The sequence below is a fragment of the Misgurnus anguillicaudatus genome, chromosome 17 (assembly GCF_027580225.2).
Source record: "Misgurnus anguillicaudatus chromosome 17, ASM2758022v2, whole genome shotgun sequence".
Taxonomy (NCBI): Eukaryota; Metazoa; Chordata; class Actinopteri; order Cypriniformes; family Cobitidae; genus Misgurnus; species Misgurnus anguillicaudatus.
Genome location: NC_073353.2, coordinates 4,893,117 through 4,920,792, shown reverse-complemented (window position 1 = coordinate 4,920,792; position 27,676 = coordinate 4,893,117). Strand labels below are relative to the sequence as shown.

Below are 27,676 nucleotides of genomic sequence, written 5' to 3'. Positions count from 1 at the left end.
GAGAGACGAAGAGATCGAGAGAGAGACCGCACCATGTTTGCTGGGTTAAATCTCCTAATGACAAAAATAAATCAAAATCATCAACTGCCGGTGAGTCGAATGTATGTCGAGAATGAAGCACATCTTGAAATATAATTATAAATTGATAGCGGTGGTGTAAAAAACACCCCGAAGAAAGCATTCTCCTCTTAAATTGTGGAGTAAATGATGATCAGTATTTTCGGTTTATATCAGGGTGCTTCGAGGATCAGATAAATCATATTAAATACCAGAATCTTACATCTTTCTAGATGATCCAAATACTAATGTGATAGAGTTTTTCCCACAGACTGGGGTATACTTTCCATACTTACAATATAATCTATAAACATTATGCGTGATCATACTTTCAGACAAATCATTACCTCTCAATGATTCATTTAATCCTTGAGCCATCCCGCTTTCAGTCATTAAATGTTTTCTCTATAGGTATGTACATGGATATAGAATATATATATACACAGTATCTATAGAGAGAAAGATCCAGGGAAGGGTGTGTGTGTGTGTGTGTGTGTGTGTGCGGTGTGTGCAGACTCATAGCTAGTAACTATTAGTCTTCATTATTTTCATGCTTGTGACAACTGTAGCATGATGCTGCGCCCCAAATGGAGGCCATAATGTAATGTGATGATGTATGGAGACCTGCTAACATTAACACAAGCCACACCACTCCAAAAATGGTCTTTCTCATAGTAAAATAAGAGGAATAGGAGGAAGGGCACTGGTCTACAACTAAACGTCACAGACTTGCTGTTTCAGCAATGTTAACAGCAAATCCAGCAGACATGTCTGACCTTTAGTGACAACTCTAAAAAAGACCAGGCCAGATCTACTACTGCCGGGTACAAGACCAGCTCTGCATTTAACATACTGTCTACACTGTTCCTGAAGATGATCTCAGCTACTTTTAGATTTAGTTACAGATGTTCTGTTATATAATATGATATGTACAGGATATTTAGCCTCATATGACTTTCAATGATTTTTACATTTCAAGCATTTTGCTCTGAAAGTTGCTCTTAATGCTTTTCATTTGGTCATGTCATGGGAAAATTTTATGGACGAGGGTTTGTGTGATGATGTTAACCTGGTCGTATTACTCTGTCCAGTTACAGTTTGGTTCCAATACATTTTTATTTCAGTTCAAGTTAATAATGCACAACACATAAACTCTAACAGATTGTCATTTATGACTTATAAATGAAGGTTACATTTTAAAAGGTAGAGTACATTGAGCAAAAAGCAGAGGTCTTGAGGTCAGAATTATTTAATTACAGGTCAGTTCAGTTAAGGCAAGATGACTTATAATGTACTTTAAAAGCTCAAATACCCAACATAAACAATCAAGTTTAACCCTTGTGCCTTGTTCCAATTCACTACCCTTTCGTGGTGTTAGGGGCCAAAAATGACCACCAAATTAAAAGGCTGTAAAAATGTATCAAATTTATAATTTTTTCAAATTATTTGCATAAATCTGTTAATCAACCAGTCAGTATTGATCAAAACTACCACATGTTTCCAAATTTTTTTTAAATGATTTGCAAAAAAAGAAAAAAAATTCATCTGATACATTTTTACAGCAGTTCAATCCAGTTGCCATTTTTGGCCACCGACAGCACGCAAGGGCAGTAAATTTGCCCGCGGTATATTGTTAAGTTTTTGAAAAATTTTAAAGGATTTTTCTTAAAATATGTGTAAATATAAGATTTGTCACCAAAACTCATTCCATTTGTTGAAACACAGAGAAAGTTGTGGCGAAATTAAGACTAGAAAATAACAAAAATGGCCCCAACAACACATAAGCGTTAAATTACAGCTCCAACACATATCAAAGCTATCAAATCTTCTTAACACTATAACCCAAGGTGTAATGTACAATTAGACTTAATAATGTTATAGTACCTAACACAGGATTAGTACAATATAAACATAAATGTTTGTGTTAATAAGACACAAAAGTCTTAATAAATAATGTGTAAAGAAATGATTTGGTCTTAGGCTCTCAAGGGCTCTTAACAGACTCTTAAAAATAAAGGTTCCAACATTCTCAGAAAGAAGGCACATCATGAGGTACAACAGTTGTCACTGGAGTGGTACCTTTTCAACAGTTACATATCTATACATAAATGGTACATATTAGGACCTTTTTAAAGGGGTCATAGCGTGAAAATCTGACTTTTTCCATGTTTATGTTAATTGGGTCTCTGGTGCTTTTAGCAACTAAGAAAATGTGAAAAAGATCAACCCAGTAACTTAGTTTTGGCAAGCCATTTCAGTCCAATCATGTTAAAAATTGGGTCGTTCAGATTTCTGCTGTTTTGTGATGTAGGTAAGCCAATTACAATAATACCGCCCCTTAATCTGCACGGATAGTTTAGTTGCTGAGAGAGAGAGAGAGAGAGAGAGAGAGAGAGAAAGTAATTGACAGCACAATTGAGTTTCAATTTCAACAAACCACCATCATTGCGATCATTGTTTGCATTTCATCCGCTCATTTGCATTTTAAAGGACACACCCAAAATCAGCCCATTCTCAGGCCTGAAGTAACAGTTTTAACATACTATAATTAATTATCTGTGGAGTATTTTGAGATAAAACTTTACATACGCACTCTGGGGAGACCCAATACTTATTTTACATCTTAGAAATATGTCATAATATAACCCATTTAAAAGTTACCCTTCCATGTTTCTGAGAGCGTAAAAGCTTCTTTTTTAGGCCGCATGGTTTTAACATGCAAAACCTTTCAGTCACATGGAAAAGTAAAACGTTTTACCAGACTATATTAAGGTAAGGAAGAGTTCTTCTTCTTTTTATGGCATCACTGAAGAACCCTTTCAGAACTTTAATTTTTTAAGAGTGCAGGGGTGAGGCGGGAATCTGGCGGCATGCTGGTGGCCAGACCCTCCATCTCTGTCGTCTTCTGCCTCATGTGCCTGTCAGGTGCATAGCATGCGCTATTTCAGATCTCCTACACCTGCTGATGTATTTGTTGAAATGAATCTCCTTCTCGAGTTCAGTGACTTGATAGTGGTGAAAGTTGTACGTGAGGTCGCAGCGTGTCTAGATCTGCTGCCTGCGGAAAGTGTAGACAATGTTAAAAACGCCAAAACGTTATCATTATTTTCCAGAATATTCATTTTGATTTTCATCCAGCTGTATATGATAGACGAGTTTAATATCACGACCTTCCCAAAACTCTTGTAAACGGCAGAACTGCTACGCACTCATTTTTTTGCGCTTTGTCTGAACTCACACACGCCGCCAGAGCTGTCGCAGAAGTGCGCGCTTTCAGGTGTCCACTGCGTCAGCGCAGTATGCGTCAGCTACATTTAAACACTGACCCGCGATTTTGTCATAACGCACTTTTAAAGAAGTTTAAAGCATGTCCGAGGTTAATCGGGTGTTGACAGGATGATCCAAAACGCTTCTCGTCAGTTTCTCTCAGGTCTCTGCGGGGTAAGACAGGGGCGCAGCCTTTCTCTAATCAGTACTTGGCCGTGAGAGTCATCAGGTCCCCACATGGGTAACAGTCTTAAAGCGAGGTCATTATTTCTCCTGAAGCATCACTTTCAATTGTGAATGATAACTTGTGTAGCTTATCTTCATTACTTACATTCTGACTCAACATGTAAATATGGCCTTCAACGAGGGGCGGGGCTTTGCGTACTCTGACCAATCAAAAGTGCCCCGTGTGTCGGCTGGTCTAAGGGCCCCTGCTCACACTGTGTCTGGATTTAACTCAGACCTCACTGCCTAGTGAGAAACAAATTAAATTAGGTTGAATTCAGTTCCTCTTCCTTAAAAACACCTCCCATTTTGTTAAACAAAATATTTTTTCTTTAAGCTATTGAGATTTCACTTTCTTGACTCTACTCAAACAAACCAGCATTAGGACTAAATGCGTGGAATCATACACCGGGACCTCGGTGTATGATTCAAAGAAATTAAACCTCACCATTCATCTCAAACGCAGCTAGTCTCCAAACGAGTTAATGCTTTTTTGAACCCACACCAACAGGCCCTTTTTTACTTCTTAAACCTTTGCGATATAAATTACACTACCTACATAATCTATGTATCCTGTTTACAATATTATGTCTATAAAGTGCATGTGCTTTTTAGAGAACACAAAAGCATAATAAAATAAAGATCCTAAAAGCTTTTTCATCATTAAATGTGTGATGAATTGAGTGCTCAGCTCTGCGGTTTTGTCCCTTTTGAGCAGAAGATGGACGCCGCGCATCTGGCTTCTCCCCTCGGAAGACTCGGAACTGCTGTCGAGGAAAATTGTGCACAATCAGTGATTGATGACCTGAAGCTAGCAAATACCCCTGACAACTGCACCACGCAGACTAAAGCTCGCAGAATTTCTCTCTAACGTGTTATCGAGCGCTGCTATTCTATACACGATTCTATACAGTGAAAATAGTACAATTGTACAATAGTAAAATTTGCTTAAAAATCGGCACGTCGTATCAGCGAATTTGTTATATTTCGTTTGATCTACTGACCCATAACAAGGTACTCAGACTTTACCCTGAATGTTTGGTATAGATAGAGGCCTGTGCGTGCCAAAAGAAAGGTAAAATGCGAGTTTCTGAATCAGAAAGTTAAATAGTGTAAAAAATTGGATTTTCACATTTGATTTGGATCTCAGTCTTGAACCTATTTATTCTATTTTGAGAGAAAAAGAAAAAGCTAAATATATTAATTTTAGTATTACTTTATCTAGTGTTCCTTAATGCACTTACAGTCTAATATTAAAACGAGATTTTTTGAATAATATTTTAATTTAATATAAAAACTTTTTCTACCTTCGTTAATGTCTTTAAAATGTACTTTACTCGTTACAAATTAATGTGTGTAAGGACTCGTGTCTCTCTTTTTTCGCTTTAAACTAATTACTTAATTTTTTTAAAACTTACTTTAAATGTAGTTATTTTCTTCAAGAGGCCGTCAAAAACCTTTTTATAGCCCTATTTTTTATATTATATATCTGCCGTCCACCCAAATAATACAAACGTTTAAATAATAATAATAAGCTCGGGGTCACCAAATTGCCATCTTTTAGACAGAAAAAGACCCCTTTAGCCGTTTTTTTCTAATGCAGGTGATGTTCAGGTGTAAGCTGGATGCAGTAAAATAATTTAGAATGATGGAAGATGTTGCTGGAATTGTTAAGTAGTAGTCAAAAAACTCGTGGTTATTGTATTTAGAGGCAAAATAGTTTGTATTAAAAGTGTCCTTACCCCCCAATGCTTGAACCCTTTGAGTCTTTCCAGCCTTGAGTTCTCTCTCATCCATGCTATGTTTGTAGCCCGAGCTTGTAGTTCTCTCTCTCTCTCTCTCTCTCTCTCTCTCTCTCTTCTCTGACTCTCAGAACAAAGTTTGGCCTCTTGCAGTTTGAAATGTGTTTTCAGAGTTGAGAAAGCAAAAAGCTTTGTTCATAAGGAGGTGGAATCAGTACCGAGACTGAAAGCGACGAGTTTTTGATTAATGAGCTTTGAAATGCCTCGCTAGGGGGAAACCGGGAAACAGCCTATTCTTTTAGAGAAGGCTTGCCAGTGCTTACAAAGGCAGTGACGCTTTAGGCTATTCATTACGACATTATAAGGTGCATTTTAAAATATATAGATGTACGTGTTTTAAGTCTTGCGCAATGGTGAAGGTTAATGTTATATCTAACTGTTATAACTGTTATTCATACAATACTTGGTGTTTGGTTCAGGGTATTTCAGAATTTCTACACAGACCCTTAACATTAAAACAGCTAACAAATGTTAGCAGTTAGCAGCAGTATTATTTTAACGATAATAGAAACAGGTCTATCATTGCATTAGTGACGGGCACAATAGACTTTTAAAGGATTTATCAAATTGTCTGTACGTCCATAAAGTCATTTGATAAGCAACCACCAGGAAAACTTGAAATAAGATTGATATTCAGTTAATTTACAATACAAACTGGTTATGACAATCTTCAATTGAATTTAAAATAAATGCAATATATTGTAAGTTTTACTCCTGCTCTTTTATTGTGAACAGCCATTGTACGGGAGGGAGCGCGCACATTCAAGCGCATCTGGATGATGGAGAGCGCGAGTGTGCCGCCTTTGTTTACTATCTTTATGTTTACAAAATGGCGCCAGTGCCATGTGAGTTGGGCGACATTCACGTTAAAAATCTATTAATGTACACACACAATATGAATCTACTTTTAATTAATAATAGATGTGACAATGAAAATGGATTTCTGAGCATATTAATGTAGGATGTTCACTTGCATTTGTTCGGCTTAAGCACTTTATTTACAAAATGTTTGACACAATAAAATATAACATTTTCATATCGTTACCATTTCATAATTTTATGCATGGATTGTGCAACTTACAAAATAACATTTATAAAGGATGTGAGGATGTGATCATTACGTGCTGGTGTTTTAAGCGACATAATATTAACCATGGCATTGACCAAAAATGCCGGACTTCCAATTACTTTGAAAAAAATAAAAAATTTCGAGATTGTTGCGTTAATATCTCTTCATTTGCAGGATATTTTATTATTTAATTAAAACAGAAATACACCAGTCACACAATATTACCTTGTTTGCACCAGTTCTAAGAAAACGTCAACGGCTTCTGCTCCAAAATAAATTCTACAATATTGTCCATATAAATAATGTACATCAAAAGATAAATAATGTGCGTTACAAAATCGTTAAATAATAAATATAATACTCAGTCGAGATAAATGTTTGTCATACAATCTTGAGGGAAAACAATAAATAATGATACATCTTAATTGAAACGGATTCGGTAGTACCCATGACTAACAGACGACTTAAAGAAGATTCAATGATATTTTTCTCTACAAACCACATCTCTATAAAGATGGATGTCTATACTGTCAAATCTACAGAACTTACCTTCAAGTAATACTTAATGGAAATTGCCCTCATTTTGCGCAACTAGCTTCTCCAAACAACTGACAACAAACACTCCTGTGCATCTTCAACAGTCGAGAGAAATAGACCACAGCTATTGTTAAAATAATTACAATCGTAGCAGTAATAGTAATATCAATAATAATAATAATAATAATAATACAGGGTAATACGTTATGTTTCTCTCGGAGGGTAGTTTTATAAATTCGTTTAACTAGTGAGGTAATAAAAACGCGACATATCGCTTTCAACAGCACACAGATGAGATCCTTACAGATGCGTGAGTTTGGGCGCATCCTGCAGCCTTCCCTGAGACGCGTGGTGAGAGCTGAGGTCTGTGTATGTGGGGTGGGGGTCACACGGTCCGTGATGGTGGTTGCCCGGAATCTGAGCGGCACAGCTGTAGTCCACGCTAGCGGATGAAGGATGGGGAAGATGGCCGAGGTTGAACATGGGGCCCGAGCCTGGCATTGAATCAACAAAATTCCCCCCAACATACACGGGACTACCTTGTAAATTAGCACTGGCAAAGCTACCGTTCCCCTGCATGCTGTGGTGGTCGTATTCTGTGCCCGGGTACCGTTTTTGTTGCGGTATGCAGCCGCCTAACGGCGCCGTGTAGGCTGCCAAGCCATACATATTCTGTTGCGGTTTGGCGAATGGCGGGGGAGATGGCGCATCGTAGCTCAGACTGTTTACGTTTGCAAGCTGACCAGAATATCCAATATGATTCGAGCCACTTAACGGCGGGCTTCTGTCCGGAGAGTGTCCTAGGGGAGAGTGCATTATGCCTTTAGATTTTTGATCTTTTTTGTACTTCATCCTCCTGTTTTGAAACCAGATCTTTATTTGGCGCTCGGTCAGATTCAGTAGATTAGCCATCTCCACTCTTCTGGGGCGACACAGGTAGCGATTAAAATGAAACTCCTTCTCCAGCTCCACCAGTTGTGCGCTGGTGTAGGCAGTGCGCACCCGTTTCGAGGCAGGGCCAGGTGGACTCTTGTCATCGCAGGTTTCTCCTGAACACAGACGGTAGAAATGCAATGCATTAGTTATCTTATACCGCCTGATGCATGACCAATGAGAGACATAACATAGTGTACGAAAAGTAAAGGTCTCTATTAATATGACCATTGATAGTTAGCTGTAAGTGTAGATATGAACTAAACTCCTCCTCTCCTGACACACACACACACACACACACACACACACACACACACACACACACACACACACACACACACACACACACACACACACACACACCTGCAGCTGGGCAGTTGGTGCTTTTCTGCTTTGAGTTTTGACGCGTCTCTTTCATCCATGGGAAGATTTGTTTTGTGATGACTGGAGTGGCAGTGCTGGAGCCGTTGCTGTTGGGAGATTTCTTTTTTTGAGTGGAGCTGGTGTTGGGGCTGGGTGAGCTGGCTGCTAAAGGAGCAGCCTGCTGTTGCTGCTGTTCAACGAGACCCTCGGGTTGGCTATTGCTGTTGCTGGCACTTGGTCGCATACAGCTGCCATTCATGTCTCCATTTTTGTGTGCTGGCGGCCGGACTGATGTAGTTTGAATTGGACAGATGGCATTTTGATAGTCATTCTCTATACTGGATGAGGAGTAGCCCTGGTGAGCAGGGCCATATGTGTAGGAGTCAGTTTTAGGGTAGGAATATCCTCCAAAGAGTCCAGCGTTGTCATAATAAGTGGTTTTCTGCATTGTGAAGTTTCAAACTAGCAAGGCCTGAGCACCCCTGTCCAATTGCATGGGCTCCTCGGTCACGTGATTGGAGCTTCCCACAAATTATCTGTCCTTTGACCTGTTAAGAAAAATAATAAGTGTATGTGTATAAATATATATATATATATATATATATATATATATATATATATATATATATATATATATATATATATATATATATATATATATATATGCATATATATATATATATATATGCATAACAGTAAATATATAAATACATAGAGACTTTAGAGAGAGAGAGAGAGAGAGAGAGAGAGAGAGAGACTTTTAACAATGATGTGTGATGCCATTTATTGACAGCCTCTATATTTGTTTTAACAGAACTGTACCTTCTCATAAAAGTCTTTAGAGCACCATTTATCACTGTACTGTAAATAAAAAAAAATCCTTACGGTTTTCGTGCCAAGATTTTTTCAAAGTTTATATAAATTATATTTAAAGAATTGACATAAAAATGTACAGATAGGAATAAAGGTAAACTTTAAGAATCCATTATATTACCGTTTTTTTATTCGTAATCTCATCATAAAGCAAGTTACTGTTTTTAAATCTTCATTTATTTTACATTTTTGTGAACCATTTCTCTCTAAACTTTTGTCTTGATGAGGCCTTTCATGTGCTTGCCTTTTCAACCCCCCTGAGCTTTTCACTTTCAGAATTTTAGGCAACAACAGGGTTAAAGTTTAACCCTATTGAGTAAAACGATACGACAGCAGAAGGAACATCAGCATTTCTCTCCAAACAATATCCCATTCTTTTCAACTCATTGCTCAATACAAAACATTTTTGCGTTTTTCCAAACGTTTTAAATTTTCTTAACGCTGCACAACATAAAGCATTTAACAAAATGATGTATTTATTAGATAGCAAATTATGTCCCAGTAGCGAAATAAAAAGAGTGAATCACACAATAACATGAACCGTTATTTATATGTTTGAGATAACTTTCAGGATAATAGATGGTTTAGTCGTTCACCGATTCCGAGCTCATTCCGTTTTGAGTGATAATTTTTAAGTTTTTAAGGATGTAAATAGCCAAACTTTCGTACTTCAAATATCTATAACAATCACATTTTAGACGACTTACTATGTATAATTTTCCCCATAATACTGAATAACAAAATTACAGTATGTAATTAGTTTACAATTCTGTTTTTATGGACAATCTTAATTTGAGTTGCATTATTTTGACGTAGGAGGCACGCTGCTACATTTGTTTTCTTCAAATGGCCGATTTGGAGTTGGTGGCCACATGCATGTTAATAAGAGCACAAATATGATTCGTGACAAATGCTCGGTGTAGTCTTTGCACAACCCAAATGTGTATTACTTTACCTCGATGTATAGGCTTTCTTTTTCAACCTTCGTCTTTTTCATCTTTGTGTCCTTCTAAACATATGCTTTCACATAAGCGACTGTAGCTCACGCCCAGTACAGTGGTTATTACGTCCTAAAGCTACACGCAATACATATCAATACACCTGTCATTGTGGAGCCGTGCTAAATTTATGACTCGCCATATACGGCCTAACAGAGGGGTGAGAAGAAAAGCCCTCCTCGAGGGTTGATACTTTCAGTGGGGTAAAACTCTAAGCGTAGGAGGAAGGCTAGGGGCAAGAATGTCCCGCTACAGCCAACGCGGACAGCCTGACAGTATAAATCTAGCCGTCCAGTTCGCACACTGTTCTCTTAAAACCTTCTTGACCACTCGCAATGGAGCTCAATTTTGCCATAATACACGGAGAGCTGTGGATTTTAATAAAGCGTACACTCTAATTCAAGAAGAGTGTTCGGAAAGGAATACTCGCTAAGATTATTATTTTTCTTTTGTAATCGAGGAAATGTAATTACTTTGTAATTTCTTTTTTTCTTTACATTGCTGTAAGGGAAATTTTGGCTTTTACCACACATTTGTTTGAAATCGAGGGACTCAAAACACTGTGCGTTGACGCACATGCAAGAAAATAATGTTGCGTTGTATTGGTGTCTGTTGAGCCCTGAACAACAACATTTGTTGTACATTAACGAGACTTAAAAACAGTATTGAGGAATTAGGATTGTGTTAAAATTAAATTAATTTTGATGTGTTAATTTTACAAAAAGCACGTGTTCCCTTTTATGGCCTATAATTATCGCTGAATTATCATGGGCTTGGATTGAGTCACACGATAATAAAGCGGAGGTTGTAAGTAATAAAGTAATTAGTATTTAATGTCAGTACAAAATTCGAACATATTAATACACATGAAATGGAGAAATCTCTTACCGCAGTGTGTGGCTGTCTCTTTTTCCCTTATACGATCGTCATAATTTGGGCAGCGACCTAAACAATAAAAACAGATTAGTGATTTAAATTGTTGATTGCTTTTATTTTTTTTCCCAGCTTACTGTTTTTTTTTGTGACGGCCTCGGCTATTGAAAGTTCAAATAGATTCTATATATTTTCAGTTTGAGTTATTTTATGCCAGCACTTTCTTCATACTGGGTATAGCACTATATAATGATATTTTTCCAAGTCTCAATCATTGCGATTGTAAATCCACTGCTCTTAACATTGTCTGTTAATAAAACAAGACATTTATAGCATATATTTTATATATATATATATTCACGTTTTCTAATTTAACGAACTTGTAGATTTGAATAATTCTACTGGTTTTAAGAGTCAGATGTGTAGCTGAGAAGAAAAACTGACATAAGCGATTTTACACAAAGAGAAGCTGGCCAAAATATTTAGCACTCATAAGCCTTTTGGGTGACCTTTGGCTTCCTCTGCAATAACTCACTGATTAATGAACAACGAACGGAAGGGCTCAAGTAAGTCTCAACACTATCTTCACCACACAACTTTACACCGGCGATTTTAAAACCAAGCGCGAGGCTGAAGACGAGATTTAAATCCACATTATACGAGACAGATGAGCTGTTCTGTTCCACTCTCCAAAACCTTTCCAAACTTGAGGCGAGGACACAACTTTAAACTATGCTATGGATTATTATTAGCCTACTATAGCTTTTGTTTTTATTTGCTATTGGACGCAGCGTTGGCAAATGTACCGAGCAAGTCTGAAGCGTGTATTTAAGCTTGTATGTCAGGTTCAAAGTCTTTCTTAATGGGATAAATGTAGCGAACACTGCATCTTAACATGCTCTGCCTTTATGAGGCAACAGTGTTTTCGCCCACACACTCCCACGGTAAGTTTGGTACTCATAATGGAACAATGGGATCTAAAAAAATGGAGTCTGTCTAGTTGTACATTATTGTAATATATTCTATATTATATAAATTTATCAGTGTAACTGATTTGCATGCTTTTATATGTCTCTGTTTAATTCAGCTGTTTACTTGTACTATCATATAAAGACGCAGCATAGTTGGCGATAAAAAATTGTCTAATTTAGCATTTAGTTAAAAAAAATTGAATCACGTTTTTAAGTTTAAAACGTCTGCTTTGAACATTTCTTCAGATTTTGCTAAAAATAAAATAAAAATAAAAACAGGAAAAGCGGAATGGTTTGTCGATCAGTCAAGAAATGGGACAATACATCTACAATCATTTATATAAACATTTGCAAACGGAATAATCTAATTAAAGCTTTACATAAATCCTTTTATTTGTTTACATTATATTCAGAAATCCGAAATCAGTTGCAAAGCGGACTTAAAATCTGGAAAAATACAATCCAAAAGAGAGTAGTTTAAACGTCTTAAATGTTCTTAAATTGCTCTTAAATATTTTCTTAAATTAATCTATGCACAATTTGCTTTTAATGCTGGTGTCAAAAATAATTAAATTTGTCTAATTGTTGATCCATGCAATTTCAATTTTCAAACGGGATTTATATTTATGTAATAGGCTACTTTGATAAAACATGGAGGTAACGGATTTAAAGCTGCCTGGAATTGCAATTATTTCGGGTAAACTACAGTCTTAATTGGAGAAACAATCAAAAGATTTGAATGTGTGGAAATGTAACAGAATACCCTAACCCACATATATCATGTCTAACCTAGCATTGAGTATAACACAAATTAAAGTGATTAACGATCTCGCATTGCATAACGCAGATGTTCCACTCTGTTTAATGGCAAAATCAGCTGGCAAAATATGTACATATGTATAGTAAAAAAATAACAACGTAAAAAGTACATCACAGTGTATTGTCCGAGCTAACCTTCTAAGTAGTCATGGTTTCTGTAAAAGCTGTAAACCATTCCCAAAGATTTTTTCAAAGTCCTCAAATCGTATTTGCTCGGTTACTGGCAGGCAACGGCATTAATAAAGATCAGCTGCTTTGAATGGAATAAATCATATTTTTACGCCGGCCTAATGTAAGCCCACGCTTAAAGGTTACGTTTTGCCATGTAATTGCTTACCTGTGAGTCAATTTATTATATAGCAGTGCTTCTTGGTCTCAATATCTCTCAGTGCAGCTACTCGGATAAATCCTTCACCCTTTGTCTATAGACAGTACTGTCTTAAAACTGATCTCGCGCTTTTCCAGGCATTTCCATATACCAATGCAGACAGTATTCCCGAAAGAATGGAGCCACTCACTCAGCTACCAATAAAAAGCCAAGACGATCTTCTTATTCCAAAGCGAAATATTACTGGCAATCAACTTTTCATTTGAAGAGAGAGAGAGAAAAAAAACGTTTTACTGAGGCAGGATCGCCGAATGAGTCGACATTAGTATATTTCAGGAACCTTTATCATGACAAATAAAGGCGCTGCCTTAAAATACAAGCATATTTGTTCACGTGATCTGGGTCTCAGATTGTCCTGATTGAGGCTGCTACTCCAAACAGCTTCACCTCACAAATACATTTTTAAAAGCAAGGGCACTAACATTCCCTCAAGCCGCCGATCATTGTAAAATCATATTTTGCACAATATCTCTCTCTCTCCCTCTCCCCCTCTCTCTCTCATGATCTGCTCAGCCACTGTAGCGGAGTGTTTGCTATGATGAAAGCTATATTGCTATTTATTATGGGCTTGAAAACAATGTACAAATAAAGGACAAAGAAATATATTGACTAGAAAGAAATATTTCAATGTCTGTATTTTCATTTCGAAATACAAACCATTTTATAATATGGAGATCTTTTTTTTCTTCTGAACATTTCATCTTTTTTGTCCTTTTTATTCATCTTATTATTTTTCATTTATTTAGTAGGCCTATAGATTAGACTGTTATTTTTATTGCTAATTGTTCGGTGCATGACCATGAGTATTGTTTTGTTTTTTTATACTTCCTGGTTGCTGTTTTCACGAAAAAACGTTTATTATAGGCTTCAATGAGCTATTGAAATATTGTTTGACGATTATGGTTCAGGCAATGACAGCAATGTATGACCTCGTCAGCCAAGGAGATTCATCAAAATCATCCCAAATTCTGTATTATTTTTTAATGAAGCAAGAGCGTAGATTTATGTGTAGCAGTGAAAATAAAATTCACATATATGTAGGTTTAATATATAACACATTTTAAGTAGTTGTAAATATAATTTTTTCTGTTCTTGTATTAATGTAATTTTATCCTCTTCTCAGAAGACAATTCGGGAGTGCGGAAATGCATCTCGGTTGTGTGTAACCTGAGTCACTATTTAATAATTTACATTTAAAATGCTTTAGAAAGTGTTGTATAGGTGTTAAAGCTGAACGGAGATGAAACGGTTGGGAACTCGGCCGAGCGCAGGATTGTCCTGAGGAGAGGATGCGAGTCTTCTCCCCTTGCAGCATATGTTCACGGGCTAATAAAAGTGAAAGATTTACAGTCTATGCCCGGCCCCCAACAGCCTCTCACCCTTTCAGGAATTACTGAGCATGATTTACAACGATGCAGATCACCGTCATCTTTCTTTAACAGTTTTAGGAATCAACGCTTTAGGAATACACATTAACCATCATAACTAACTATTGTAAATAAAAGCAACGTGGGTGTTATAGTTTTTGTAAATACATTATAACTGTTATGTTTAAATGACATTTTTTATCTGCTTTATTGTGTTGGATGCATGCCAATTATTGCAAAAAATCCTAAATTGTTATATTATACGTCCATAACAAATGTACACGCAAATTCCAAATGCATCTCTGAATTTTAGTCTGTCTCTTCAGTCTAGTAAAACACATACGTCCCCACAAATGGTTGGCAGTAAATCGGGACATAACAGCATGTCTGATGGATTATAAATCACAAAGAGGCCTTCGCAGATGCCCTGGCGGATGAGTAATAAACCAATCTTAGTGCAATGGTCTTTGCATCATATAACCGCATCAATATAAAACTATATTGATGCAGATTTAAAGCAGCGAATATTCCCTGTAAAGGCTGCATTTAATAACAGTTGTGAACAGATTTTATTTGGCGGTTACGATTTAGACTGAACGACAAAGCGAAGCTATTTAAGAGAAAAGAAGCACCCCGAGTCTGTTACAACTTCCATCAGTCCGCCAGGAAGACTGAATCAAAGGACAGATTTATCAAAATCCTGACAGATATGTTCGCTGTCTCACTACAAATATTAATCTTAAATGTTTACCTACCGAGCTTCCATTGGCTTAAATGATGAGCGAATGCGCAGGCTACCGTGGCGTGAGATACCGGACCGTTTGGATATTATTTTCTTGGATCTCTTCAGTTTTCAAGTCTGATAGAGTCCTCGCGATTAATGACGACGCCGTGTTTCTAGGGGACGTGCTGAATTAATTATTTAGACAATCACGTGGTCAAACAAAAAAGATATAGAACGGAACCCTATACCGAATTCTATCTTGGGATGTCGAGAGCACAGTTTGATATATCTTAACGGGCTGTCTCGATGGGCGAATACAGTTTCAACGAACAGCTGGAAATCAAATATGGCCGTTTGAGCAGCATTGTGAAAGCTGCGGTCGTAGTCGGCGCAGTGTCATTGCGAACGGAGCTGCGTTTATTCTTTTCAGACAATCAGGTCAATAATCAGAATGCCTTGCTGAAAGATAGGACAATAGAGATATTTTCCACGCCTGTTTTTGCACTGATTCATACACAAAATTAGATGTTTGTGTCACAGTATTCACGTTATTTCCCTAATATTTTCTTTTACACCGACTTGTGTGATATTGATCTCTAGTGTGTGTGTGTGTGTGTGTGTGTCTTAAAAATAAAGATGCTTGAAAATAAACATGCTTGAAAGGTTCTTCACAGCGATGCCATAGATGAACCATTTTTGGTTCCTCAAAGAACCATTTAGTCTAGGTTCTGAAGAATGTTTTTTTCATACATTTTATAATCTGAAGCAACCTTTTCGCCACAAAGAATATTTTTGTGAAACAGCACACAAACCAAGCTCTGCTCGTGAACATCATTGTTTGCCTAAATTTCTCCATTAAGACAAACATGGCTTCACAATGGCTAAAAACCAGGGTAAAGTTCCAAAAGTATTTTGATTTCAGCCATTAATTTCACTATGATTTCAAACCTTGACATAATCTTACTCAGGTTATGCTTTCTCAACAAGTCTTTTACATCCATGTAGAAAAAGACTAGCTGGGTTCTCTCTCTCTCTCTCTCTCTCTCTCTCTCTCTCTCTCTCTCTCTCTCTATGTATAAAATGTTTTAAATCTATGTAAGGTTTAGTTTTGAATCTTGAAATTTAGTAATAAAGTGGGGTTAAAAGTCAAAGTCTCTCTCTCTCTCTCTCTCTCTCTCTCTCTCTCTCTCTCTCTCTCTCTCACACACACACACACTCACGCACACAGATGCACACAGCACTGCCTGTGAAAACCCAGCTAAAGACTTGTTTATGGTAGGCAAACAATGATGTTCACAACCAGAGCTTGGTTTGTGTGCTTGTAATATCTTGGTTCGTCTGCTTGTAACATATTGGTTCGTCTATTCATGCAATAAATAAAACTTAAATAAATCTTTTGAACGTTTTTTCTTTTTCGACCCATGAACTGTTGATGTTATTATATCTTTTGTTTCTATTTCTTACACACACACACACACACACACACACACACACACACACACACACACACACACACACACACACACACACACACACACACATTCTGGTTTCCATGTTTTGTGGGGACATTCCATACGTAATGCATTTTATACCATACAAACTGTATATTTTATTCCCCTTACCTACCCCATTCCCTAACCCCAACCATCACAGAAACCCTTCTACTACTTCACATTTTCAAGAAACATCATTTTGTTTGATTTATAAGCTTGTTTCCTCATGGAGACATCAAAATGTCCCCACAAGGTCACAAAAATACTGGTATTCCTATCTTTGTGGGGACAATTGATCCCCACAACGTGATAATTACCAGGTACACACACACACATACACACACATTCATTCATAAACACGAAGTAGTTAAACCTTAACACAAGTACATATACCACCGAAGTCTCACACACAGGCACCCCCCTCCCCGCGCACACGAACATAAACAATGGTTTGTTCACACATTTTCAGTACTGACAGTAAGATTGTTGGCAAATAAATGGAAAATAAAAAATGAAAGAAAACTAAAGAACCTACTTATAAGAGAAAACTGGTTTAATATTTCTGAGAAAATAATGTTATGGTTACTGGGTTATAAGCATGATAGTGAAAGATTCCATGGTGCAAATGAATGTTCTGGGACGCACAGATAGATATCTGATCTAGTACTTTTTTAAACTTGATGAAGTGGTAATAAAACACATGCCTTTAAACTACGGTTTGCAATTTATGCTGTTAGATCCAGGAATTCCAAAACAAGGAATTCTCTTACCCAGCACAGTTGCATGTGGCTGCTTTTATGCAATCAGTTCACCTTATAGTCAGACTGTCATGGTTGTTTTAAAACGTACAGAAATGTATAACTTTCAAATTATGGTTTATCAATCCAAAGCTCTAAATTGCCTGCTTAACTTCGTGACGAAGATGTGACAAATATATGACCAATAGTCAAGATATAAGCAAAGACTTGCAGTAAACAGATTATTTATTGAAAGGATCTAAGTATTTTTGCATTAAAAGTCACATTGTTGGTTCAAAAAGAGTCTGAGAATACAGGCTGTTCCTGCAGGTCACGAGTTTAGAGGTCAGTGCTCGCGGCTCAAAAGCGTCTAATGCAACAGAAACTGTGTCCTCTGGATGAACCTGCCCGCAAGGCTTTTGTCAAACTTCTGTAAAAATACCTTTTCACGCTCTCAACGTGAAGGCTTCAGTGCGGAGACATCTTCGCAATGCATGTGTGCCTCGTGTTTTTGTTTAAGGAGACAAAGACACCACAATGATAGCAGAGCGTCTTACTTTAATCACCGCTGAAAAAACTCTCACATTTGAAAAGCAACTCCAAACCCATTTTAAAAAATAACTTAATAAAACGTGTATCAAAGTGCTTCTTCATATTATTTCTACCCTTTTCACACAAAGCCGAGTTTTAACAAAGAATACTATACAGTTTAAGTGTAACCTCTGCGTGATCTTTAGACTATTTATTTGCTAGAAATATGCCTGTAAAATATGCACCATATATCAATATACTGAAATGTGTATGTATAATAACGCACTTAATTTATTTCGGAATTGTTGGAATTTAAGGAATACTTAAGTTTACGTAGAGTATAAAACTTTTTACATTTTGTTTAATAAATAGAGAGTTCAAACATCTTGACCACTAAAAGCTAAGCTAAAATTCGAGATAAAGTTGCTGTTAAAGCATTTCAGAAGAATTGTGGAAGACAGATATACATCCTTAATTGTAGTTATATTGTTTACAAAAATGCCAGGCGGGATTTATAGCCGGAAAAGTCATGAAATATTCTAGCAAAAATATCAGGAAAAAATCTCTTGGGTGAAATAAACATTTATAAAATTAGACTAAACAAATTTAGAAGCATTTAACAAATGCCTGTAGAATTATATGAACAAATTAAGAATTACGTAAACATTTTATGGGGCTCGCACAAAAGGCAAGGTTCAAACTGAAATTGCCTCGGTTTGTACAAATAAATTATTTCCCAGAAAACGAATATATTTTTTTTATCGCTAACTATTTTTATTTTGTATTCGTCTTATTTCCACTGGATTTCAAAACAAAAAACACGTTAAACATTCGTAATTTTATAAATGCTGACATTTCCTTGCTCAAGTTTTCTTTCATCATTAAGTTAAGATAAATTGACGCGCCACAGGCATCAAAAAAGAGAAACGTGATAAAAATACAGAGGGAATTTATTAAATGTGAAAAGTGTCACTAAAACGAACCATGCTTTCAAATAAATTTGGCAAGTTTGTGTAAAAACGATGAAAGCTTTCTGACGTTTTACTGTACCTCGTGACGGCCATCATTCGATGCCTTATATCCTTTTTGCCTCAGTTACAAAGAGTTACAATGTTGGATGAATTGAAAGAATTTGGATTTCAAACGCATAGCAGTCTTTTACCCTGCATTAAGTCATAGTGTGTGCTTCTGCTTCTCAGTTTTTGGCACTTTTGACCAACATGTCATGTTTTGCTACCATGCAATGTCAAAAGAAGCATTGTCTATTACATACAGATCATCTGTACATCTGGCGGGAGATATATCCACTTATAAAGTTGTGATCTCTGTCTGGTTGACCTTCTGAGCGTGTTGTACATGCTGATTTCCAGATGAAGCCGATCTTCCTTTCGTATTGGGTAGTTTATGGTCTTTTTTCCATTTCATTCTTCTGTTTTGAAACCAGATTTTAATCTGTCGCTCCGAGAGACAGAGGGTATGCGCGATCTCAATGCGACGCCGTCTTGTTAGATACCTGTTAAAATGAAATTCCTTTTCTAGTTCTAGGACCTGCTGTCTTGTGTAGGCTGTCCGAGAGCGTTTGGGTTCCGGTCCTGTGTAATCCGGGTTCACTAGGGGAGAGACAAATAAAAACTTTTGTTTTAAAAAGTGCTAAAAGGGCCAATTTACATGCAACTGGAATATATCTCACAAAAACACACACTTGATAGAATACAGTTCGATTTTAACACAAAACAAATAGATATTTTTATCTTGTGTAATTATAATGTACAGATGAACAAGCAGTGATTTTTTTATCAAACTTTATCATGGCAAAATTATTTAATACAATCGTTGGGCCAAGTGGACTCTCTGCAATACCGTCCAACACTGCTAGCGGCCTATTTCCTAAGCAATAAAAATTTATGGCTGGTGTAATTGGCGGCCCCTTCAGAGGAACCTATAAATATTTCACTGAATGGTTTTAAGTGTGTCTGAAACGGCAGAATGGGCTGGCCCACAAACAGACAGGAATAAGATTGAATCTTACCCGTAGTAACGTGGACTTTCTTCATCCATGGGTAAACTACAGCAGGCTGCTTGGCTTGCGTCTGGCTCTTTGTGTTTTGCTGTTGTCCACAAGTCCGAGGTCCGGATATTTGGACAGCAGGGCAGTGCTCTGTCTGTGCGGGAAAAGGGCTTGGGTGGCTGGCTTGATCCTGCACATGACCCCGCGACTGCACCGGTGCGCCCTGGACAGTGTTACAGCTGTAAGGCTGTTCAGAGTAGTTTGACCGAGGGTAGATCCCGGGATGCTGGAAATCTGCTGTGTCCTGCGAAGGACTATAGTAGCCTGGACTCTGATCAGGTATATAGCTGTTCTGAGAATATTCCTCACAAGGAGGAAATTTAGGATCCACATACTTGGAGTTCACCATGTACGAACTCATGGCCATTAATTTCTGAAGGTAGAAAATACTAATTTTTCTCGAGTTGTCTTTTTTTCCTCCCTCCATAAAGCCCTCCTACTTGCTGTCAACTGAATAAAGTTAGGCACCCATGTGACCAGCTTGGCCAATCGAGTTGGAGAGACTCCATCAACAGAGAAGAAGCTGTGCACACCTAGTAGCGAATTTCACAAACTTAACAATTATCTCTCAATTAGGATCGCTGCAATATTAAATTTATTTGATTAAGTGCCCAGTGTGCAGCCGTAAATTGCTTCTTCGCGTGTAAATAAAACGTCCTGTTCTTTGTGTGTTTTTTGACTCAGTAGCATGTGGGCAGTCTCGGTAAGCGATCCGTGGGCACTGGGCACAAAATCAACATTAAATGAAATTCTACATAAAAAAGTGTGCACATCACAGGTATGTGCATGCGGGGTGGTCCATAAGATATAACAATATTCGACTAAGGTAAATCGAACTCAGCCCTGAGGATTTTGACAGGTCAAAACAAAACAGAACAAGACAAAAGATATAAACGCCCAGGGCACAAAAAGGCGCATAAAGCCCGTGGACAATTGATGGAGACCGTCTTTGTGATGCAGAGGTCACTCAAAAGTTACTGGAGTCTCATCGTTCCAGCGCGTCTCATCCTTTCAGTTTGCTGTATAGGGCGCCCTGGTTCGCCTTTAATGCGCCGTGCCAATCAATAATCAAATAGTACATAAAAGAGAATAACCGCTTGGCAGCTCTTAAGGTACCACCAAAGAGCAGTATAGGACATGGATTTGAAATCTGTAATGTTCAAACAAAGTAATGCCACAGTCCATTATATAGGTATTGCAGGATTTGAACCAGTCAAATGTCAAATTTATTTTTTGAAATATGTAAAAAAAATCTGAGATTAATTTCAGTTAGAACAGGTAGAACTTGCATTAATATGAATGAGATTGACAGCTCACTCGATAAATTAAAGCGTTTTAGAGGTCACATTCGATTGTCATAAAATGTTTCTTATAATAATGTACGAATCGGTTTTCCAAATCACATTCATGTTTTAAAAAGAAATCCGTGTAGATGCAAAATATTTAGTGGTAATAAAAAAAATAAGGCTGCAGAATTACTTGAAGTTCTTGCATCGACCATATACTCCCCTAAAATCGAATCTGTGACCGTAATCTTTTCACACAAATTCGGTTCTACAGGGTATATATAGACGACGGCATGTACTTGTCCAATTGGCAAAAATGTTTTTAAAAATCGATGTTACATTGTAAATAAATTAAAACCGTTGTTTTCGGTCTCTTGTGTTAAAAAGCATGCATTTAATTTTGTAATTTATTTTCATGGTTACTGTACGTTGTGCAATGGTTAAAACGTTGAAACGTTGATTTTCAGTATTCATACAATATACTTTTTTTACCAGTAAGAAATCTTTAAACTGTGCTTCACAGTGCACATTTGTCAACAATTGTGCACTGCTTTCATATTTATTTATTAAATGAGGTAACTAACCTTACTTTTTTATTGGATAGGTAACATAAAAATAAAATATGTTAAACCAAGTTATAGATTGAGTAGACCAGGAGAAACCGCAATCTAAGATGCTGTTGTGGCTATCAAACTAAACTTAAAACTGTGCTATTTGGGAACTGAGAAGAGCAATATTAATGAATCCTGAAGGTCGAGAGATCAAACTGAATCATTTACAACATACATCACAAGTTTCATTATTTTTTGCAGGGCGGTAGCGGAAGAGCGCCAAAGTTCACGGATAACAGATGACCTCCAGTAATAACCAGCTTCTGTGGCCCAACGTGACCGGTCACTGGAGCCAGCGTACCTCAAAACTTTGAACCCAAAATAATAATCAAAAGTAATAATCAAAAATATTTTTCGTTATGAAATAACGACGTAATAGTCGATTTTCAATCTATAAATCTGTATTTGTTTGCCAGTTACTTAGACGTCTCTTCACGTATTTTTTCTGTATATGGCTGTACAATGGCTAAAACGATTATAATAAAAAGCTCATTAATTACTATTAAATTGTACAAATAAAATGTTTGAATTATTTGATTAACACTCGTTTAATATTTTTTTCTTCCTGAGAGGCAATTATTTAAAATAAATTTCGATAGGCTACTTGAAAAATACGCATGGCAGTCCACCTTGTAGCATTTTTTTAATACACTTATGCATGCATTTATATTTGTGTTACTGGACGATATATGGTTTTAGTGATCTGTTTTTTAATTTTTGTTAGACAGCTTGACCTGTGTTTCACCTCGTTTTCGACTTGTTGAGGCGGGTCAAAGCCGAGTTACTGATGAACAAAAGAATGAGAGTGTCACCATTTGTCGTGACCTCTGGTTTAAATAGCAAATCCTCCTGTTTTTAAATTATTTATTAGTCACCAACGAATAATACTTTACATACTGTTTATATATATATTTTTTAATATTTTAGCACATTTTAGAGATTTGTTAATGTCACATTTCCCCCATCCTTATGAGCATTCTACTTAAAATAATTCTTAAGCGAATTAACCAATGGTTTTGAACTAATAAAATAAATGCAGTATGTGCCATGAAATATTTTTTGTTAAATTAATTCATTAAAAGATAAAATTGGAAAATTCAATTATTAAAAATGAAAATCCAAATAATCATTTGTTTAAAATGAAAATGGTGAAGTTGTGTAGTTATATTCCTAAGGCACCAACATGTTGCGCATCTTTGCATTTTTTTTTTACTAAATCAATTAAATTTTTGATGTAAATGTTTCTCTATATGTAAGATGTGGGGGCGCTATAGAGCGTAATATAAAAGATAGAAATTAAGCTCATTTAAAGTTCACTTTTAGGTCAACGAAGTACGTAGATAGATGAACTAAGATGTTTTCGTTTATTTTCCCCTTTGTCTTTTTATAATGATCCATGTTAAACAAAAGCTAATATGCGCAGTTGCCAATACTATCCAAACATATATGAAGTTTAATCGTATTTATAAACAAGGCATATGAATTAAATATTTTTTTAAATCACCTATAATCATAATATAATAATAAAGCCATTCGTTTTTTCTTTCTATAGTATGTTATCATGTTATCTAAAATATGCATTTAGACATAATTCTTTGTTTTTCGTTCGTGTATGCAGGAAAAGCCTTGTTCTAGGACGAAGATATTTTTCATAACGTGGCGCCACAATCACACAAAACCGGACTACAGTATTTACGTCATCTTCATTACTTCCCAGTTTTCATCTGTAAGGTTTCCTAACCATCTAAAGACGAGTTCACAGAAATAAATCCGCACTGGTTTGCAGGCTAACAATTTGAAACCATAGTAAACGTCAATAGGCACAAGTTCAGTGACAAGTATTGAAGAAAGTCTTACCTCCAGAGGCTGGCTTCTCGCGTAACTCGCACTGATAAGCTTGTATATCCATGATCAAAACCAACCTGGAGCCTAGTTCTCCTGTGCAGCGATACTGAGATCTTTTCTAAAGCGTCTGAGCGACCTTTCTAATATACAATGTGAATTATATTTTGGCTTGTCAACTCCCTGGTCATAAAACAAAGTTTAATGGTATCACGTGCTTCCCCACAGCCATTCATGACAGCGCGCGGGTGCCATAAATAATCCTGAAAGTTGCACTTATTCAATAATGGCGATTACTCTGATCTCAGGAGGAAATAAAGACATGGAGTATAATTCGCATTCATCACACTTTAAGGAAAAACACTGCCGTCGAAAATTAGAGTGTATTACATTATTCCATGTATCCGAGAAGCATAATACATTTTGGCAAAGCCTTTATTGGTGTGTTCTTACAAATGCATTGCTCCTGTTTGTTCGTCATTTTGCCACAGTTTTCTCCGCAGGGCAAATGAGGTGTTTGTGAAATCTCTGACGTGTGAACTAATGTGAATGTTTTTCTGACTGTAAATTTAGGGTAATAAAACGCATCCCTGGTGAGACATAGACGAACCAGAGTGGAAAAAGCCACACTAAACGCCATATGGCGAGTCCTTTACTTATAAAGTAACAAATGTTTAGGGTTTGTCCAGGGAGTATAGTCACATTTACTGTAAAAAAAAAAAAGTATATATATATATATATATATATATATATATATATATATGTGTTTGTGTGCAAGTAATAATTATATATAATTATATCAAATATAGGTTATTATAATACATTACAATATATTATAATTATATACAAGTCAACCGATTAGTCATTGGATTATATTAAAATGTTTACAGATTTAAACTTCCACTCATAACAAATAAAAAAACAAAAAATATTTTTTTTTAATTAAACGTTAAAATGATTACATGTCTCTAAATATTTTCGCGCAGTCTCTATAACCAATAATTGTTTTATTTGGGTCCTTAAAGATTTTTTTTTCATTTCTTATTACACACAATAGGCTCTATGGATTTCGATTAAGCAGCGCTGGGCAGTCTGAGCGGCTCAAGACATCAAAGTACCGCGAGAGCGATTCAAAAGCATACGAAACAGTCTGCTCAAGAATTACTCTCGCTGTACTTTGATGTCATACGCCGATCTATCTGCACAGCGCTGCATGAAGTCTGACGCACCAAATGAAAGAACTTTTCATGGTCACATGGTTACGCCAACCAATCACACTCAATGGAAGTGACCTCGTGAAGAAATCTGCTGATACAAGAACAGCAAATCCCGGAGAGTTAGACAACATCACCCCCTGCTGGTCAAAGAGCAAATTGCCTAGTTGTTTGGACGTGGCAAAACGTCAGTCTTCACAGCAGAGAGTTTATAGCATAATTCCGTTCTACAGGGCTACCCAGAAAACAGTATAATGCTCTGAAAACTGCAGGGCGTTTTTATTTTAGCCTTTACAACTTTAATTAAAATGTTTCAAAACCAAATCCCCGTCCAAATAACGTTACAACAAGATATGAATATATATATATATGAACACACAAGACACATTTTAATGCAGGGGTTCTCAAACATTTTCATTCCAATTATTTTTAAATGGAAATATTGTGCGAAATACATTTTTACTCTCTACTAAAGAGTAGCTTCATTTTCCTTGTCATTGTATGAATGTAATATAAATGTGTTGCAATACCACCATATCATTATGGTAAAATAGCATATCTTCTGCTGATAATGGTTATACTATAAAGTTGTGTTAATACATTGTTGCATAATTAACGAAAATCTCAGTTAAAAGCAGAGGAAATTGCTTTTAGGACTCGTAATTTTGTGCTAAGGAGTGAAAGGTTACGAAAGAGGAAAGAATGGAATTAATGGTATGATATCAATTTGTTGTAATTGGATAGTTCACAAAAAAATTAGTTTTGAAATGGAAGTAGTTAGACATAAAAGAAACATTATAATTTCACATGATTTCCGGTGTTTTTAAGTAGGCTTACTAAATGAAATCAGTAGAGGAATAGCTAATGCTCTGAATTCAGTTGACTCGTTTAGTTCTGACACTCCGCATTGCCGCATTGCAGTAAGGTTGTAAATACCTCTGCAGCGGCCTGTCAGCTGACTGTGAAATACTGTCTTTGTTCCGCAGACCCTGTCTCTCCCTGCCCTAAAACTGCACCATTTCTACCATTAAGGGAGGAGTCATTATTTGAATCCCTGTACCGCTGCATCTCCAAATTTCCGTTTTTGATTTCTCTTTAACTTTCTTATTTACATATATAAATACATATAAATAGGCCTAAATATAAATAAGTTTTATCCATTAATTTTAAACCATTACGTCATTATAAATTATTCGTGACTGTAATGTAATTGAAGTAATTTCTCTTTTAATTTTTTGGCAAAGACAAAATACTCCACTTTAAAACAAACACGAAACAAATACACCGATTTAACTTATGTCGTTATATAAAATAATTAATCAATGAAGGGAGAATGGGGTAATGTTTAAAAATGGTTTTGTTACTTATGTACGAATTTAAAATTCTGCTACTAATACAAGTCTGTTATTATTGTGGACGAAAAACAGAAAGTACAGTTTTGTTGCAAGCAATAATACATTCTAACAAATTTCGTTTTGAAGATCGCCAGGGTAAAGTTAGGCCAGAAACATTAACATGGCACCATTTTAAAAACACCAGCAGCTTCGAGCTTTCGTGCAATTCATACAGGAAACATTTCTGTTGCAAATATCTTTAGTTGAGAGTTACAAATTATAAAATAGACTACCATATAGTTTTCTTGCAGGCTTCTTTTACTTTATTTTGTTTTTGTTTTTTTCTGAACCAATGACCTGCTGTTTATGTAATTTCGGACTGACACGATTGCATGTAGTGTTCCGTGAAAATGTCATGAAATATAACTTACCAAACAAAGCTATATAATCCATGTCGTCCGTTCTGCGTTGCTGGTGAATATTATGAAGCATCTTTGGTGTCAGTCTTCTAGAACTGTTTGACTAAAAAATTCAAGCACCATCTAACAACTGACAACACACGTAAACGGTAATACAAGTTACCGAAGCTCTGGATTTTTTCGCATTTCTAACACGGATACCAGTAAACGTCAAATATATGAGCAGTCTGTGTTTTTGGATTTGAAGCAACAGAATGCAGAGGAAAAAGTCGCTTGGGAAATCTGGAAAAAGGGTCATGAAGACGTTTGCGTCTTGCACATGACCAGTGGCGTCCAATGGCAGACGATATACGCTCATAAAAAGATCTGTTACAAAGCTGTAAATTGTCTTCTAACAAAAAGGAATCTGGGCTGCCGCAAAGCCTCTAGTTTTTTTGCGCATAATGACCGAGCCAGCTGCACTTCTTCAGCAAAGAAAATACAGCCACAGACATCTGCTAAAAGAGGATTTTTTTGTGGGTGTGTGAAAAAGAGATAACGAGAGAGAGAGAGAGAGAGAGAGAGAGAGAGAGAGAGATTTTAAACACACTAGCTGACAGAGCCACAATCGTCCATCTTACGTTAAATATATTAAATAATTTGAAGGACATACACATAAATGTATAAGTTATCTAGTAAACGCATTGGCTAACAAATAAGATTTAAATTAGATCCAGTCTGTGGTTTTAGAAATAATAAATTGGTCCTAACTTAATGCTTACAATACAAGTAAGCTTTTAAACTATATATTAAATTGTGAGATTTGTAAAAATGCAATGATCACAATTTATCATTGGGTTATAGACGTATTTTTAGTAGATGTTTTTATTGGATAT

The 27,676-nt window shown here is 36.3% G+C and overlaps 2 protein-coding genes and 1 long non-coding RNA gene across 6 annotated transcripts; 1 reads left to right on the top strand and 2 right to left on the bottom strand.

Moving 5' to 3' along the window:
- On the top strand, positions 1 to 22,533 carry LOC129452297 (uncharacterized). The gene is made up of 2 exons (XR_012358235.1): positions 1 to 90; positions 22,194 to 22,533. It is a non-coding gene; the product is annotated as an uncharacterized lncRNA (long non-coding RNA).
- Positions 1,211 to 27,303, bottom strand: hoxd3a (homeobox D3a). 4 transcript variants are annotated; one of them, XM_055216058.2, is made up of 5 exons: positions 26,814 to 27,302; positions 11,013 to 11,069; positions 8,254 to 8,801; positions 7,262 to 8,006; positions 1,211 to 3,115 (listed from the first exon to the last, which is right to left on the bottom strand). In XM_055216058.2, the coding sequence occupies exons 3-5, from the start codon at positions 8,699 to 8,701 to the stop codon at positions 3,103 to 3,105; spliced, it is 1,206 nt and encodes a 401-aa protein (XP_055072033.2). In that variant the 5' UTR covers positions 8,702 to 8,801; positions 11,013 to 11,069; positions 26,814 to 27,302; the 3' UTR covers positions 1,211 to 3,102. The 4 variants fall into 4 exon arrangements, with proteins under 4 accessions (XP_055072033.2, XP_055072034.1, XP_055072036.1 ...); XM_055216059.2 differs by lacking the exon at positions 1,211 to 3,115 and having other exon boundaries at positions 7,258 to 8,006; positions 26,814 to 27,303; XM_055216061.2 differs by lacking the exons at positions 1,211 to 3,115; positions 26,814 to 27,302 and adding an exon at positions 15,298 to 15,783 and having other exon boundaries at positions 7,258 to 8,006.
- hoxd4a (homeobox D4a) lies at positions 16,737 to 22,125 on the bottom strand. Its single transcript, XM_055216068.2, has 2 exons — positions 20,057 to 22,125; positions 16,737 to 19,637 (listed from the first exon to the last, which is right to left on the bottom strand). Exons 1-2 carry the CDS (start codon positions 20,520 to 20,522, stop codon positions 19,336 to 19,338), a joined length of 768 nt encoding a protein of 255 aa, XP_055072043.1. The 5' UTR covers positions 20,523 to 22,125; the 3' UTR covers positions 16,737 to 19,335.
- Positions 27,304 to 27,676: the final 373 nt, after the last annotated feature.

Coding starts and splice junctions, on each gene's coding strand:
- hoxd3a (XM_055216058.2), bottom strand. CDS start 8,701: ATGCAGAAAACCACTTATTATGACAACGCTGGACTCTTTGGAGGATAT. Junction 8,007..8,253: donor CACCAACTGCCCAGCTGCAG/GTGTGTGTGTGT, acceptor GTCTGTGTTCAG/GAGAAACCTGCGATGACAAG.
- hoxd4a (XM_055216068.2), bottom strand. CDS start 20,522: ATGGAGGGAGGAAAAAAAGACAACTCGAGAAAAATTAGTATTTTCTAC. Junction 19,638..20,056: donor GAAAGTCCACGTTACTACGG/GTAAGATTCAAT, acceptor TCTCTCCCCTAG/TGAACCCGGATTACACAGGA.